The 16,447-nt window shown below is 35.8% G+C and overlaps 3 protein-coding genes across 3 annotated transcripts; all 3 read left to right on the top strand.

The window, feature by feature from the left end:
• The first annotated feature begins 1,751 nt into the window (after window positions 1-1,751).
• Window positions 1,752-5,989, top strand: tmeff1a (transmembrane protein with EGF-like and two follistatin-like domains 1a). The gene is made up of 9 exons (XM_026205205.1): window positions 1,752-2,254; window positions 3,446-3,555; window positions 3,673-3,802; window positions 4,182-4,208; window positions 4,750-4,843; window positions 5,064-5,212; window positions 5,315-5,432; window positions 5,544-5,702; window positions 5,807-5,989. The coding sequence occupies exons 1-9, from the start codon at window positions 2,104-2,106 to the stop codon at window positions 5,889-5,891; spliced, it is 1,023 nt and encodes a 340-aa protein (XP_026060990.1). The 5' UTR covers window positions 1,752-2,103; the 3' UTR covers window positions 5,892-5,989.
• Window positions 5,990-7,677: 1,688 nt separating this feature from the next.
• Window positions 7,678-11,022, top strand: cavin4a (caveolae associated protein 4a). The gene is made up of 2 exons (XM_026205206.1): window positions 7,678-8,197; window positions 10,177-11,022. Exons 1-2 carry the CDS (start codon window positions 7,817-7,819, stop codon window positions 10,783-10,785), a joined length of 990 nt encoding a protein of 329 aa, XP_026060991.1. The 5' UTR covers window positions 7,678-7,816; the 3' UTR covers window positions 10,786-11,022.
• Window positions 11,023-11,938: 916 nt separating this feature from the next.
• On the top strand, window positions 11,939-16,094 carry ift57 (intraflagellar transport 57 homolog (Chlamydomonas)). Its single transcript, XM_026205204.1, has 11 exons — window positions 11,939-12,287; window positions 12,685-12,859; window positions 12,944-13,062; window positions 13,141-13,231; window positions 14,074-14,145; window positions 14,296-14,415; window positions 14,500-14,571; window positions 14,656-14,787; window positions 14,890-14,952; window positions 15,145-15,211; window positions 15,313-16,094. Exons 1-11 carry the CDS (start codon window positions 12,151-12,153, stop codon window positions 15,489-15,491), a joined length of 1,227 nt encoding a protein of 408 aa, XP_026060989.1. The 5' UTR covers window positions 11,939-12,150; the 3' UTR covers window positions 15,492-16,094.
• Window positions 16,095-16,447: the final 353 nt, after the last annotated feature.

Below are 16,447 nucleotides of genomic sequence, written 5' to 3'. Positions count from 1 at the left end.
ATAATTCATCAACATATTTCTAAGTAAGCTATTTGTTGTACATCGCGACTTTAAAATAAAAGTTCAAACCCTGGCTCTGAGTGAGTTTTTATGTGGCCAAATATTAAAATGACATTGATTTAAAGGTCCTTGAATCACGCTGTAAAGTGAAACATGCTCAGGCCGTTAGCGCCCTCTGCAGGTATTTGTTATAATACATAATACATTTAAGTTTGTTATGTTCATATTTTGTGTAGGGATATTGCATTATTGCATTATGTAGGCCTGTTTTATCAGTGTTGTTCAATAAAACCATGTAAAAACTTGGTTTTGATACTTTATTTGAACAAATTATTGAACCAATTATTATTTCCACATTGTTAGTTTATATATAAATAGTCATATACTGTTTTTCACTTAGGACTTATTGTATTACGAAAAAATATCAGATTACTTAATTGTCAAAAAAATCTGTAGATTACTTGCTTACCAAAATTTTTTTAGTTACAGCCCTAGATTGGTTTTGATTTGGGTGATTAAAACTCAAATATTTTGTCATTTAAAAATAGTATAAAAATATTGTCTCATTCTAGTGAACCAAGTATCTGTATCTCGTAAGCGAAGCATATTGTCACACACCCAAGTGTTGATAAGTGTTGATATTGCTCATAATAAAGTGTATAAAGTGTATATTCTTCAGGTCAATCATATTCATTAAAAAATATGAAAAAATCAGTTTGAATTAGGAAAATGATATCTTTGCCATAATATCCCACAAAGTTCCCATAGTAAACCAAAAAAGTAGTGCTTGAAAATTCCTTGAAATTCTTCGAACATGATACCTGAACACACACACACACACCCAGCAACAAATATCGCACACAAATACACTCGTGTTAACACAGGAGTTTATTTAGCTATTTATGAAGACATATAGTCCAACCCAAAAAGAAAACCTTTTGTATTTTTAGAATAAATAAAAAAAAAAAACATAGCCTATGTGCTCTGTCAGGGGTTTTCTAGTTGTTTTCGAGAGATAATTAAACAGATAAAATTATTCATATTTTTATTATGTATTTTTCAGAGCAGTTATTGGTAACTGCCTTAAATATTTATTGTGAAAAGCAGTTGCGAAAAATACTTTTCCAATTAAATTTTTATTTCTTTCAATGTTTATTCTTTTAACAGTACAATAATAGTGGTTAGAGAAAAGTCACCTTCTTAATAAAATCAACATTTTCTAGGTAAAATATTTCTCATTCGGTTTTGCACAGTAACAATAGGCTATAAAATAATTTAATCTAAATGCAGTTGTATACACTATAACATTATAAATGTATCTTTTTACATAGTTAATGGGCCTACTGCACTTATTGTTCAGAAATGGGCTTTTCACAAGGAAATCATAATATTGTGTATTTGGCATCAAAAAAATTTCAACATTCCAGGAATAATGAGCTCTGTTGTTGCGTTTTTAATAGCCTCTTTGGCCATTACACAAATCACATCCATCCCAAATATGATTATCTCTTTTGTGTGTGACGTTTAGGACCCCCTTCCTAAAATATAAAGACAGCTAACATAGTGTAATAAAAAAAAGTATTGTGTATTTTAAAATTGAATCGCAATTTATTGTTTTATAGGCATATTCTATGATAATTATATATAAGTATAATTTATTTATACTGTTACAAAGCCAAAGCAAATAAATTAGTAGGAAGAAAAAAACATCCAAGAAAACACTGACTGTATCGTTTGCACTATAGGTTAGTTACTCTATAAGGTTTCACGTGATCATAGTCCATCTCGTGTTGTTGATGTGGAATCTTATACCTACCTCTCTCCGTTTTCCCTCCTTCCTCTGTTTTTGTGTCCGTCTGCTTGTATCTTAGCGCAGATGAAAGGTATAGTGAAGGAAACTGAGACAGACTCTGCGCGAGCGACACTATAGGATAATTGGAGCGCGTGAGCTGGTGTGATGCGTCTGAAGGTATCGGGTCACTGGCCCTTCTATCAGCTGGACCGATGACAAGAAGAAATGAGCCATAGCAAGTGCAGCATCAGCTTTCATATGAATGAACAGTTCCGCGTCATTTGGCGTACCAGTCGCGCGGAATCCTCGCAATGAGCCGCATTATGTCCGGTGGCTCGTGCGCTGCAGGTGCTGGATGTCGTCTCGCGATGTTCGGGCTGCTGGTCCTCGTCCAGATGCCTGGGGCCCTGACGTCCGACACGGATAGCGACTGTTTATCTGAAGATGGCAAAGGATGTCATGGTACGCGAACACAGAAATACATACAAGTCTTTATTTACTGCTGGGGCGGACTGTTTTTAAATGAAACTGAATATAAATAGGCTATGTAGCTAATCCCTTTACCTAATCCAAGCCATTAACGTGCACTGGCATTTTCACGAGTAAATTTATATTAAAAAATGTTAAAGAGGTTTTAAGATTTACCGTTATGAAAATCCCTTGCTGAAAAACAAATATGCTAAAATATTCAAATGTGGTAGCCTACATCATTAGGAGTTAGACACCGTCCTTGTTGGAAATGCATGGAGTTTTTGTATTATTATTATTATTAGCAAAATTTACATTTCAAGTAGGCCTACCTAAAATACAACATTTGGGAACAAAACAAATTAAAGAAAGAACAATTAAATACAATTTACAGTTAATTTTTTTGTTAAAAATTTTTCTTATTTGGGATTATTTATTATTTATTTTTATTGGTGAACATTTTTTTAAACGATGATTTAAACAAAAGTCAGAAGCAAATAGGTGGATTGCTTGTTTTTTTATTTTATTTTTTTTATTTACCCATTATGCAAATTAAGTTTGAAACATATATCTCCCTAATGCCAGAAAAATCACAGTGAAAAATAACCTTAATATCTCTTTTTTTAAAATTAAGACAGAAATGTTTGGTGCATTTTTTTTTCAGTAAAATGTTTAACTTAACTATTCATTACAAGGTAATAATGATTAAATATTTTATTATTAAACAAATAGGCCTATTTGTTGGGTGCTCTTTTGAAAATTAACATTCAGGTATACATGGAGGTTTTTCAGTTTGACCAATTACGAAAATCCTCTGCTGGAAAAAATGAATAAGCAGGGTAAGAGTAAATAGTTTAGTTTAAAATGGTTCCCAAAGCCCCTCTACAATGAGCCAACAAACCAGCCTGTTTAGTTTGAGACACTAACTAAGACCATCAATGTGTTGCAGGCTGGTTTAATATGTAGACTTTTCTTTGTTGTGACATTCAGATGTGATGGTCATATATTGACCCTCATTCACTTTAAGCATGTTTACACTTATCAAAAGAGATCAATGCTTTGATAAAGCTTTCCCCTTACTGTCCTGATCTGATAAGTATCTGTGATGTATAGGTTTTCAGGTTGTACTTTCTCTGAAAATAAACACATGCACATGATGACTGACAGTTGTGTGTTTTGTTTTAGGTCTGTCTGAGAAGAAAAGTGACCTTCATGTGTGTGATGAATATAGTTGTTCTTTTGGAGGAATATGCAGGTACAACGGATCACACCTGGAGTGTCTTTGTCTGTATCAGGTTTGTTTTGTTCTGCTGCAATGGATGATGCTAAGCTCTCAATTATTGTCTTGATTCCAACAGTGACATAGTTACTGTCTCATGCAGCTTTCAGGAGTAACTGTTTGTTTCTTTCAGTGTCCACAGAGCTTTGCTCCAGTATGTGGGTCCGATGGTAACACGTACCATAGTGAATGTTTCCTAAGACAAGCTGCCTGTGAACAGCAGACCGCAATCACTGTCATTACTGAAGGACACTGTCACGCAGGTTAGCAAAAATACTACATCAAATGCTTTACAAAAATAGCAGTTAAACACAGTCATTGCATCTCACTTAACAATATACAAACATTTTTGGCTCTACATTGATGTTTTACTTTGAAAATCTGCCAACATACAATCCTTTTAACAACTGAGTAGTTTGGGCTGTTAGTATAAGAAACAGTAGTGAACCCACACACAAACTCACAAAAATATTCAGATGTTCAGCTTGTTTTGTCAAATAACTAATGTTTGTATTGCATATTTTGTCACATTACTGACATTTTTTATATTGAATAATTGCAATCTATGTGTAATCCAGAATTTTAAAACCAATAAACAGATGTGGCATTTTACATAATGTTTATGTTTATCGCTTTTCTCAGATGCTGAGTCGGCATCAGGAGACACAGGTATGTCATCATCATCATCATTATTATTATTTATTCATGTATTATTAATATTATTTGCTATCAGAGTCAACATCTAATGTTTTAAGCATTAATGGTTCGGAGACATAGAAATTATCTAAATTTATTGCCATGTGATATTAAAGTTGGCATGAAAATTCACCATAGTATTCTCAGTGCACGTTATTAATCTTATTGGGATTGATTAATCCGTGCATATGTTTCTTTTTTTTTTACATTTTAACCTCTGTCATATTTCAATCTTCTGTTAAAATGACAGATTTATTTTTGTCATGTATGCCAGGCTTCTCTAATCATCTGCTTAAACCCTGGCTTTTTTTTTTTTTTACAACCGACTTTAAGGTGCAGAACTGGCAATCAGCAACTTATTTATAGAACCAAATCTCACCTTGATTATTTGTTTGTTTGTTTGTTTGTTTTTTAAAATTGTTTCACACAAATGTACATCACAAACGGAACCCAAAAAGAAAATGATATGTGGCTTTCAGCACACTGTAAGTCATGTGTTAATGTTTGTGTGTAGATCTGGAGAGCTCAGGACTGGAGCCCAGTAGATTCTCCAAGTGTTCCAGCTGCAAATTCGGAGCAGAGTGTGATGAAGACTCTGAAGGCATTTGGTAAGTCAACATGATTTGTGTTTGTATACTACAGAGCAGAAGGGCCTAAACATTTCATCAGCCAAATCCCTTGACGTCAAATATATATTTGATATTAGATGTTCACAGGAAAGTACCCCATTTTCCATGTTCATATTTCAATAAATTCCCATTGGGATTTCCCTTTTGTGAAATCCTGCTATAGAGACAAACATGCAAGTAATATACATTTTCTGTGCAGGTGTGTGTGCAACATAGACTGCAGTGGATATAATATGAATCCAGTGTGTGGATCAGATGGACAGTCTTACAGTAACCCATGTCAGATCAGAGAAGCATCCTGCTTGAAACAATCTCAGATCGATGTCAAATATCTTGGACAATGTCCAGGTAAACACACACATGTACACAAACAAATCACATATCAGTAAACAGATATAGAGACAATATTTACTGTAATCAAAATGACTCTGTGTTTGATCCATCCTATAGATTCAGTGGATCTAGTGGGCGGAGTCAATGTGGGCGGAGCAATGCCCTGTTCTGAAATCAACAGCAGCTTTTGTCTGCATGGAAACTGTGAGATGAAAAATGACCTGGCAACGTGCAAGTATGATCCACAAACACGCACAAGTCATGTATTGTAGTAAATATCAAATTGGATGTACAAATAAGGGGTTATAGGCGTATGGGGTTAATACATTTTGGTATTGTTGTTTAGGTGTGATCTGGGGTTCTCCGGTGTGCAGTGTGAGCAAAGAGACTTCAGTGAACTGTACGTGGTTCCCAATGGCCAAAAGATTCAATACGTCCTGATTGCTGTGATCATCGCTGCTGTACAGATTAGCATCATCATTGCGATCGTAATATGCATCACAAGGTAAAAGTCACCTCACATGCACACAAGCTTTCACCAAATAAATGCTAATATAAAAATAATCAAACGTGTCACACACTCACCTGTCCTCAAACTGTTGTTTTTAGGATTCATCCAAAAAAGCCACGAGGTCGGCTTCAGAAACAGAACCTGGGACACTTTCCCAAAGATGGAGGATGCATGATTGAATAGCTGCTGATTACTTTAATACAAACACACAAACAACTGCACAATTATCTTTTGACGTTAGTATTTGAGTGGCCTTATTTCACCCTGTCACCATGATCTTTTTTGTTTAAAAATCTCTTTCCACTTTTCTCTCCCCTTCTTAATTCTGCCTTTTTTCGTCTCTCTCCCTCACTTTCTCAGTAGTCTGAATGCAGTAATCCACATGGTGAAATGTTTACATTAGTAGATAATTGCATTTTCTGAACAAAATTGAAATGGTTCTTGTCATGCAAAACATCCTAGCATGATACTAGAATGTTTGTATGTATATTTTTGAGGAGATTGTTTGTTATAACATTCATTAACTATAAGATTTATGACTGGAGGACAATATAATGGGCCTAAAAATCCCATTGATTTACACATACCTGAGGGCCCAGAGCCATATATAGGGACCAGAATTATTTCAACACTTTGTGGTTGACTTTATTAACTTTGGCCAGTAAACATCAACCCAGAACACTATTACAACCACATAGAAATTTGCTTAAAAAAAAAAAAAAACTTGCAGAAAGCCTTAGCAACTACATAGTAATGTCCTGTCAACCACATACACAATATAAAATAGCTGAGGGTCAGAGGTTAAAGCAAATCAGAGAATGCTTGTGAAGCTCATTCTTGCTATAATCTCTTGATTTCTATTTATACTTTGCCTTCTATCCATCTTATTTTTAACGTAAGTGTGGGTGTGGCCATTTTTAACAAGAATGTGCAAGGTTTCTGGTGTCCGACAGTTTTTTCAACTGTACATAAAATCTGTCTATTTTGCAGCTTGATATTACAAGCCAGTATTTGTTATTTTATTTTTACATGTATTATTGTAATCATAAATACACTGGTTTGTTTACTGCACTTTGTTATTCTTCTAGGTGTTTTTTTTTCACATAATGGCTAATATTGAAAGTTTTGCTCATTCACAGAAAATAGCTTACTTCCATGTAAAAGAAAAAAAGGTGAAAAAGTTTGGAAAAACATTACAATCCTTTCATTCTGGAAACAAAGCAAAAGTGAGTTTTATAGCAGCACAATCTAAAACCAGGTAAAACAAAACCTCTTCCCACCGAATCTCTGTAAAGCGGGTTTTCATAATGTGTGACTGTAAAATTCTGTCTGTTTATCAGTCAGTTTATCTTCTAAAGTCAGTCTGTAAATCAAGTGACTTGCTATTATGAGAAGGTCTATATAATTTTGCATGTCAAATCTGTAAATTCAACAAAAATGTATAAATTGGGTTTAAAGAAAAACTTTCCTTATCTGGGTGGTTTTTTCTATCTCTACCATACTAGTGTATTTCAGTGGCTCAAAGTGCATGCTGGGAGATGCAGTTTTTTTGAATGTCAGCTTGCCTGAATGTGAGGTCGTAGGTCAAAACACCAATGCGGAACACCTCCAAGGTCAGTTTACACTGTGTGTGTGTGTGTGTGTGTGCTCCACAGCTGTTGGCTTCAGTTGAGTTGACGGTATGCAACAGGGGGGTGGATTTATAAAAGTAAGTGCACCTCACCATGCAAACACTCACAATTGCACTCTAGATCAATGTCATTGTCATTTTAGCTATTTCAGAGCTGAGAGAGTGACACGTATTATGCATATCCACAAGACTCCCTGACACATGCACACACTATGGGAATGTTTGAATTAATGGGGCTTTCCAATGCTTCTGTGATACAGCTTCCAAAAATGTCTTAGTATCCTCTTACAGTTGTATTTATATCCATGCATTTCTATCTGTGTGTGTGAACAGGGGTGGAGTTTGTCAGATTCCACTGGGGTCTCTCTCTTGGAGTGTCAGTTTCTCTCTGTACTGTGTGTTTGATTCCGTCTGTCCCTTTACCCATCTCTGGCCTGATAGCTTTACTTTCAGGGACTTGTGAAAGGGAGAATCAGAGATGGAAAAGAGAGGAGATGTAATGCTGGGGGTTGAGGATGAATCCGGGCAGCCTGTCTCGGCCTTGTCGATTCTCTCCCTGCTGGAACGCGTGTCTACAATCATCGATGGTGTTCAGGCCAGCCAGCAGCGCATGGAGGAGCGTCAGCAGCAGCTAGAAAGCTCAGTGAGCGCCGTCCAATCCGATCTTCTCAAACTAGCTCGTGACCATGGCGCCACGGCCACAACCGTTGACAAACTACTCCAGAAAGCCCGCCGTGTGAGCACGCACGTTAAAGAAGTACGTTCACGTGTGGAGAAACAGAACGTGCGTGTGAAGAAAGTGGAAACAACACAAGATGAGCTGCTCACCCGCAACAAGTTCAGGGTTGTCATCTATCAGGTAAACACATTCCCAACACCTGCAGCATGTGTGTTCTGGCCGGGTGAAGGTGTGACTTTATCTTTGTGGCATTTAACAGCAAGTTGGCATTGTAATCTCACACAATGCAATAGGGGTGTACTTGAGAATTTCCCTTTTAGAGCTGATTGTCTAACTATATCTGTTTGTGTGTCAGATTAGTGATATAAAGATATTTTGATTTGTCCATTCAAGAGACTTCCAGAAAGAGGGAAACAGTGAGTGACTTTGGGCCTTAAAGGGGGTTATTATGTCATCACGTGGAACACAAAAGAAGATATTTTGTAGAATCTTGGTAACCAAAGGGTTTCAGGTTCCATTGACTTGTATCATATGGACACAAATTTTACTCCGAATGGCTATTGAAGTCAATGGGACCCAAACCTTTTGGTCACTACCATTCTTCACAATATCTTCTTTTGTGTTCCAAAAAATATTAGATTTGCAGTGACATGAGGTTGAGTAGATATAACAGAATTTTTATTATTGAGTAGACTATCTCTTTAACCACAGACATTAAGTATTACAGTAAAAGGAACAATTGAATTGTTTCCCAAAAGCAACTATGGTCGCAAGTTCTGTTCTTAACAATAGAGTTCAATGGAACTAATGACTATAGTTAACTAACAATGCTTTTGGGAAATGCACTTTTTGTTTGACTTCTCACTCTGTAGTGCAACACATCATTATACAGGATGAATAATTAGGGAATATGTGTGACATACTAAATTAGTCTAAACTAGGCTTTTAGACAGTGTGTGTGACAAGATCATGTGTGTTTGTGTATGGTTATTCTGAGGTTTCCTTATATAGAGTTGCACACACAGCTGAAGAGACTCTTTAAGGCTATTCCCTGAATAGGGAGTTTATACATACACATACATAGACACCATTCTTACAGACTACAGAAATGCCCTCAAGGGAAGGGTCAAATCATGTAACCAGACTTCAAACTGACATAAAACCTAGTCTCTGTTGCTCTGTTGCTAAGAAATGCCCACTTAAATGGAGAAACTCTCTGACCAACTTATAAAGAGACCAGCCACAGTATGATTTGTTTTAGCATTATGTAAACATACTGTAAATTATGGTGTAAATTATGTAAAGAATTTAAGTCAAAATAATAAAACGTTAAATTAGTGGAAAGTGTATGTAGGCAGAATTTTTGTGCACCCAAATGCAAAAGTACCGATTATTGTAGGCATAATTCTAAAGCGAAAGAGAGAGAGAGAGAGAGAGAGAGAGAGAGAATATGATTGATAAGTGAATAACCTTTGTTATAATAAATATCCTCTTATATGCAACATGGTGAACATTCCAAAAAGTAACAGTTGAAAATATATAGGTAAATTAAAAAAGATAATTCAAACTTGTCAATATTTACTCACCTTCATGTCATTCTAAATCTAGATGACTTTCTTTCTTCTGTGGAGCACAAAAGAAGGTCTCATTTTTGTCCATACAGTGAAAGTCAATGGGGTCCAGTATTGTTTGTTACACCACTGACTTTCACTGTATGGGCAACAGTTAAAATATTCTTCAAAATATCTTCTAGTAAATGAAGACAATTAAGCATGTGAGTTGCATTTTGTAACTGGATCAAGATTCACACCATAACAGCACTGGAAATGTAGGATAATCTTTATGTTTTAATTAACAAAAAAAAAAAAAAAAAAAAAAAAAATATATATATATATATATATATATATAAATGTATTAATATACATTCACTCCAATAGAAATGTAATTTAAATATACATTTCACTCCAAATACTGTATGATAATAAGGAAAATGATGTGTGGTAATCAGCTCAGTGCTTCTTGAATCTAGGTAACTTGCAAGATGCAGCAAAATTGTGAACTGCACTTTCCTTACAAATGTTACTACACACAATTTGATCTACAATTTGAGTGTGTTTTCCTACTGAATAATGTTCACTCCTTTCTGTCTTCAACTGCAGGGTGAAACTGAAGTTCCCTCTGTTGCTGTCACCAAGACTCCTAAGGGGGAGGGGCTTGCTAACTTGGAGGTGGAGCCAGATGAGTATGAAATCCCTGCTGACCTATCATCTGATGAAGAGTACATGGTGGTAGAGGAGGGGGAGTCATCCCGAGGCGCCCGTCTGAAACAGAGCGGGTTAAAAGGCATTGAGAACATCAAAGCTGCATTCTCCAAAGAGAACATGAACAAGACCCGTGAGAAGACACGGGAAAACCTCAGCAAAACCAAGGAGAGCCTGAGTAAGACAGGCCAAACCCTCGGAACCAAATTCAACACCTTGGGTGAGAAGATTGTGCCCCCTGAGCAGCGAGAGAAGATGCGTCAGAGCAGCGAGAGGCTGAAGGAGAACATCGCTAAGAAAGCACCCAATAAAGAATCCTTCAAAATCAAGCTGAAGAAGGAACGCACAGTCGCTGAAGGCCAGGAGGGTGCAGAGGCGGAGCTCGCTGTGACTCCTCCCAAAGGCAGGAAGTCTAGCCCAGATGTGACCTACACAGAGGTGGTTACCGAGAACAAGAGGGAAGGTCCAGTATCAGAAGAGGGAGCGACTCGTATCCAAGACGACTGAAAAGAGCAGTGCACCACAGAAACAGTGGAGAAATTAAAGGCTAAAACAAATAGAATGCAAAGAAAGTAATTATTTAGTAAGTGGAAGAGGAAATGTTTCATTAAAAAAAAATGTGCTCCAATATGTGAGAGTGTATAAGTATGTGTATGTTGGGTAGCTAAATTATTCAAAAGATGTGTTTGTATAATTTCTGTTACCATAAGCCACATGTGAAATATATAAAAATGTGAAAACATATGCTGTCTAATGTGTCCTTTTACTCTGCATTTGTGTCTTAGAGTAAGGAGTGGAAGACTTTGTCCAAAACACTGGTATAAGCTGGGGACTGAAACTCAATTACAGTCAGTGAAGATCAGAGAACATTTGGATTGCTAAACATTTGTGTTCGTACACATGCCAGCATCATAGAGACAGAGACTGGTAGAGTGAAAGAAAGATTGACCCATCAGCCAAAAAAAGATCTCTTGGAATTAATCTCAACAGCTGAGCGGCTCTGCCCAGCACATAGCAACCTAACATGAGGAACACACTGGCACACAGTTTATCAAAAGACAACCAAATACTATAATGTTTCAATTCAGCTTTTCGCTTACATAGTTCTTCTGATGTAAAATATTTATATGTGTGTGTGTGTGTGTGTGTGAGAGAGAGAGAAATTATAGTATATATTATATACAGTACTGTTCAAAAGGTTGGGGTGAGATTAAAAAAAAATTACAAACAAAATGCATTAAATTAATTAAAAGTGACAGTCAAGATGTTTACGTTATTATTATTTTTTGGGGTAATTACTTTAAATTCAGCTTTTCCATCACAATAAAATATAATATATTGTATAAATTACATAAAGACAATAAATAAAATTGTCAATACACGATATTATATTATATTATATTATATTATATTATATTATATTATATTATATTATATTATATTATATTATATTATATTATATTATATTATATTATATTATATTATTATATTGGCGCCGTTTCTTCTCCGCTCCAGCGTGTGGAAGCACTCATAAAACCCGCAAAAAAATTTTTTACCCAAACATTATTATTAATTGTAAAATAGTGTCGGCACATCAGTGCTATTTTCTTTGCCAATCACATATTTTGTATTATTTGTTATTGCTCGTTGTTTATTATTATCCATCTTGGTTAATTACTTTTATTTTGTTTGATATCGTGTCCGGTGTGTGACGTCATTCCTGGCGACAGTAACTACAACATCCCGAGTCCGCTTTTGCAGCTTGCATATCAGAAACAACGGATATAAAAAAATACGCCGAGAGAAGAAGGAACCTTTACCTGTATTCATATCTGTGTTATTTAAGCGTTTTGAAAGTGAGTTGAGACAGGGATGGCGGAGGAAGAAGAGCGCGGACCCGGTTCGGTTTTTCAGACGTTTGTGCTGATGGAGGATCTTCTGGATAAACTCAAGGTTCTGGATTATGAACAGCATGTTCTGGATAAACACAGCATCAAACCCCTTTCCAGGTGAGAGATGTAGAATCGCTAACGTTAATTAAATGTGAATTATAAGATAAGATAATGCTGTTTTTCTGACAAAAAATATTACAGTTAAGTTTGTAGTTCATGTTTTTTTAACAGTTAACGTTAACTTGTAATAAAATCCACAACGGCTTGCATCTTCTAATTATATTTACATTAGTGTACAAAGTCAAAAACTCTTAAATAAAATGTAAAAAAAAAAAAATTCCGACCAAGAACAACTCATGTATTTTCCTTATTTATTTATGTTTTATGTAACTTTGCATAAAAACAGAATGGGATAGAAACCTTCAATCTAAAAAAAATTACCTTTACCAGGGTTAATTATTAGTAGGATCAATCGCTGTTGAATCAAAACAAGCACTTCTGCTCTGTTTTTCAGGCATTATTTTGTCTCTAGCCCTCATGTGTTGTCAAATCCTGGAGAGCAGTTCTATATGTTCAGTGTAATTGCCGCCTGGTTGATTTCTCTGTGCGGCCGGCCGTTTGACACACCGCAGGAGTATGATGACCCCAATGCCACTGTCTCCAATATCCTGTCTGAGCTGCGTGCCCTGGTGAGACGTGATGATGACATCCTCACAAGTGTGCATAGAAGTATTTGGGTTTTTTGATTATCACTGCATACCTGTTTTTTGTAGGGAGGCCAGGTTGATTTCCCCCCATCTAAGCTGAAGTCTGGGTCTGGAGAGCATGTTGTTTATGTTCTAGATCAGCTGGTAGAAAAGGCACTAAAGAGTAAAGGATTCACCTGGGACAGGTAACCACACACACACACACACACATACGATGTTCTGTGCTTCTGCAGAATTCAAGAGAATTATTCTTTCTCTATCAGGCCGACTTACCCGTCTGTGGAGGTGGAAGATGAGTGTGTGCAGGAAGATGATGCTGAGCTCACACTCAGTAAAGTTGAGGAAGAAATGACAGTGAGTCAAATGCAAACGCTATTCTAAGCTTCGCCTTCTATTTTAAACTTTTATCAGTAATTTATCTCAGAATTTAGTAAGTTATTTTTGAATTAACAGTGTTTTTATAACTATTGATTAGATCTGCTTCTAGCAAAAATTGAAATCAGAATCACAATCAGACTAAACTTCTTTTAGAAAAAGGAATTTGTTATTATTTCCAGGAGTTCTGAGTAATTATGTGCATATATATATATGACAAGAATGGAAATGAAAAATACGTATAATATTCAAATGAAACTTAAAATCATAGACATCTCGATGGAGGCAGCAGAATACTTGCACATTATGCACTGTATACACAACTGTTTATATACAAATGTATAATAATAATAATATTAATGCTAATAGTAATAGTGGTAATAATAAAAATGTTCAACCTTTATGTTGTAATCTAAAAAATGCAGTTTGTCTGCATTAAAAAAACAACAATTCCAAGCTGATAAATACATTTTTATGTTATTGGTTTAAGATTTAAGACTGTTTTAAGGTATTTTGGTGCAATTTATGTGACTTAAATTAAAAAACAAATGTGTTATACCGCACTTTAATTATTGTTCTACATCAAATGGAAAAGTACAAAAAAGATATGGAACGCACGTTGTAAAAATGTGTTTATTGTGATATATTTAGTTAAGAACTAAAAAAAGAATCTCATAATATATATATGTGTAATTATATCACCCAACCCATTCACACAGTTAAGTCAATGAGGATATGACTTTGTATCACTCACACACTCACATGTGTAAAGTAAGTGGCAGTGAGTCACACACACACTCATTTAAAATGTGTATCTTTAGCAGGAGGATGAGGAGTATGAGGAAGAGGATGGTCTTGATTTAGATGCATTGAAGACCAGAACCAATCCGAGTGTGAGTTTTATTTGAAATACCAGCAGGTGCATTTTATGTACGGTAATAATAAAATATAAACCTAAAAGGAATAATTACTTTCTTTCTCTGGAGATGGTTTAGTTGTTTCATATTTAAGGTAATATTAGTTAATTTGATGTATGTGTTCAGGAACTCAGTGGATGGAGGCCTGCGGTGGTTCTGGAGTCAGATGTTGATGCCGCTGAATGGAATCTGGAGGTGGAGCGAGTTCTTCCACAACTAAAAGTCACCATTCGAACCGACAACAAGGTCTCAAATATTTCAACCTTTAATCACAGTATGTAACCTCTATGGTGATTGAGAGGCTCTGATTTACTGATTAACATGTTTCAGGATTGGAGGATTCATCTTGATCAAATGCATCAACATCAAGAAGGCATCAACACATCCTTGCAAGATGCCAAGGTCATCCATCCGTCATCCGTCAAATATTTCATTTACATAATAATGTGAAATACTAAATCTATGTATATGTTTGGATGTTTTCAGGGGTGTCTGTTTAAATTGAGGGAGGACATCAGTAAAACATTGGAGAAAGTGAGCAGTCGTGAGAAATATCTCAACACTCAGCTTGAGCATCTTATTTCAGAGTACCGCCAGGCACAAGCACAGCTCAACAAGGTGAACATCTCGACCAATCAGAACCTTAAACATTATTACTAACCTTAAACCAATCAATTGATAGGATGTCAAATGTTGCATGTGGTTTATTTTCGCCCTCAGGTAAAGGAGCTTTATCAGCAGGCCAGTGGAGGCGTCACAGAGAGAACCAGGATTCTAGCTGAAGTGAGTCTGAAAACAACGATGCAGTCACACAGTATTAACATTACAATGATTTAATCATCTTTTGGTTTCCACACAGTAGCAAAGTTCTTCAGAAATAAATATGTCTCATAATGCTGTTTACAGCCATACTATGTCCACATATCCACACAATATTCAAATAACATTCATAAAGCCTATTTATTTTTACTCCAGATCAGCGAAGAGCTAGAAAAAGTCAAACAGGAAATGGAAGAGAAAGGCAGCAGCATGTCTGATGGAGGTAAACCACCCACACAACAAACCCTCTTTTTCAAGCGACTGCTGATGCAGTTTGTTTATGAGAGCTGTAGTTTCTTCTTGTTAATGTGTTTCGTGTTGCAGCTCCAGTGGTGAAGATCCGTCAGAGTCTGACCAAGCTGAAGCAGGAGATCGAGCAGATGGATGTTCGGATGGGAGTGGTGGAGCACACGTTACTGCAAGCCAAACTCCGAGAGAAAAACAACATGACCAGAGACATGCATGCGACACACCTCTTAGAACCCAACACACAAACTTACTGAGAAACTTACTGTTGGTTATATTTTGTGTTTAAATAAGTGTAAATAACTAAATATATAGTATTGAACAATAAAGTAAATATTCTAACTACTAGAAGCTTTGCTCTAAAAGTTTGCAGAAGTCTCCGGAGAAAGAGAGAAGGGGGTTGGTTACTAAGGATCCTGAGCTGAGCATTACACACACATGTAACTGTTCCATGATGTCATCCTCACACGCTGCACAGAAACACTAGAGATTATTCTGGTCTGCACATGCCCAAGTTATCAGTCCACATCCTGAGGAAACATTCGCTGTGTCTGTTTTCTGCCTAAGAACAATGAACTTTTTGTTGTATTTCTTTATTGAATTGTAATATTTGTAGGAATTCTCAAGTATAAAGAGTACTTATTTGCATCAACTGTAAATGGTATGATACCACTGATCAATATATTCTGTATTATAGATGTATAGTGTGTTATACCCATTATCCAAATTTCTATTCTTAATTGTGATTCCAAATTATTAATAATAATCCCATAAACTTTCTACAAATTTACAACTTGTCTTTTACTGAACAGCACTAAAAGCTGAAATAAAATCAGAAGCACTGTTACAGGTTTGTAGGCTATCTGTTGCCTGCTGAACTCATAGAAGTGTTTTTGTTTTTTGAAAAATGCGAGTAGCAAAACAGTTGATGGTAGCCATAGACTTCCATAGAATGAAAAAAAAAGTCAATTGCTACAGTCAACTATTTTGTTACACAAGTCCTTCCAAACATATTTTGTGGTCAAGATAATACCCATACAGGTTTACAAGGACATGAGGGTGAATAAATAATGACAGAATTTTCATTGTGTAGCGAACTATACCTTAAAGCGATATTAGACTATCTTGTGCAGAATAACTTACAAATAAAAATCCTTAATCATGAGTATTAATACATTACTACTTGTGCGAATATATGAATTCACAAGTATAT

The sequence above is a fragment of the Carassius auratus genome, chromosome 27, assembly GCF_003368295.1.
Source record: "Carassius auratus strain Wakin chromosome 27, ASM336829v1, whole genome shotgun sequence".
Taxonomy (NCBI): domain Eukaryota; kingdom Metazoa; phylum Chordata; class Actinopteri; order Cypriniformes; family Cyprinidae; genus Carassius; species Carassius auratus.
The sequence above is the reverse complement of the archived record's forward strand: the minus strand, read 5'-3'. Positions and strand labels throughout refer to the sequence as shown.

What these genes read in the sequence shown, in the direction of transcription:
- ift57 (XM_026205204.1), top strand. Translation starts at nt 12,151, where the DNA reads ATGGCGGAGGAAGAAGAGCGCGGACCCGGTTCGGTTTTTCAGACGTTT. An exon ending in AGCATCAAACCCCTTTCCAG is followed by an intron (nt 12,288 to 12,684) that starts GTGAGAGATGTA and finishes TCTGTTTTTCAG; the next exon opens with GCATTATTTTGTCTCTAGCC. An exon ending in TGTCTGAGCTGCGTGCCCTG is followed by an intron (nt 12,860 to 12,943) that starts GTGAGACGTGAT and finishes TGTTTTTTGTAG; the next exon opens with GGAGGCCAGGTTGATTTCCC.
- cavin4a (XM_026205206.1), top strand. Translation starts at nt 7,817, where the DNA reads ATGGAAAAGAGAGGAGATGTAATGCTGGGGGTTGAGGATGAATCCGGG. An exon ending in TCAGGGTTGTCATCTATCAG is followed by an intron (nt 8,198 to 10,176) that starts GTAAACACATTC and finishes CTTCAACTGCAG; the next exon opens with GGTGAAACTGAAGTTCCCTC.
- tmeff1a (XM_026205205.1), top strand. Translation starts at nt 2,104, where the DNA reads ATGAGCCGCATTATGTCCGGTGGCTCGTGCGCTGCAGGTGCTGGATGT. An exon ending in GAAGACTCTGAAGGCATTTG is followed by an intron (nt 4,844 to 5,063) that starts GTAAGTCAACAT and finishes TTTTCTGTGCAG; the next exon opens with GTGTGTGTGCAACATAGACT. An exon ending in AATGACCTGGCAACGTGCAA is followed by an intron (nt 5,433 to 5,543) that starts GTATGATCCACA and finishes ATTGTTGTTTAG; the next exon opens with GTGTGATCTGGGGTTCTCCG.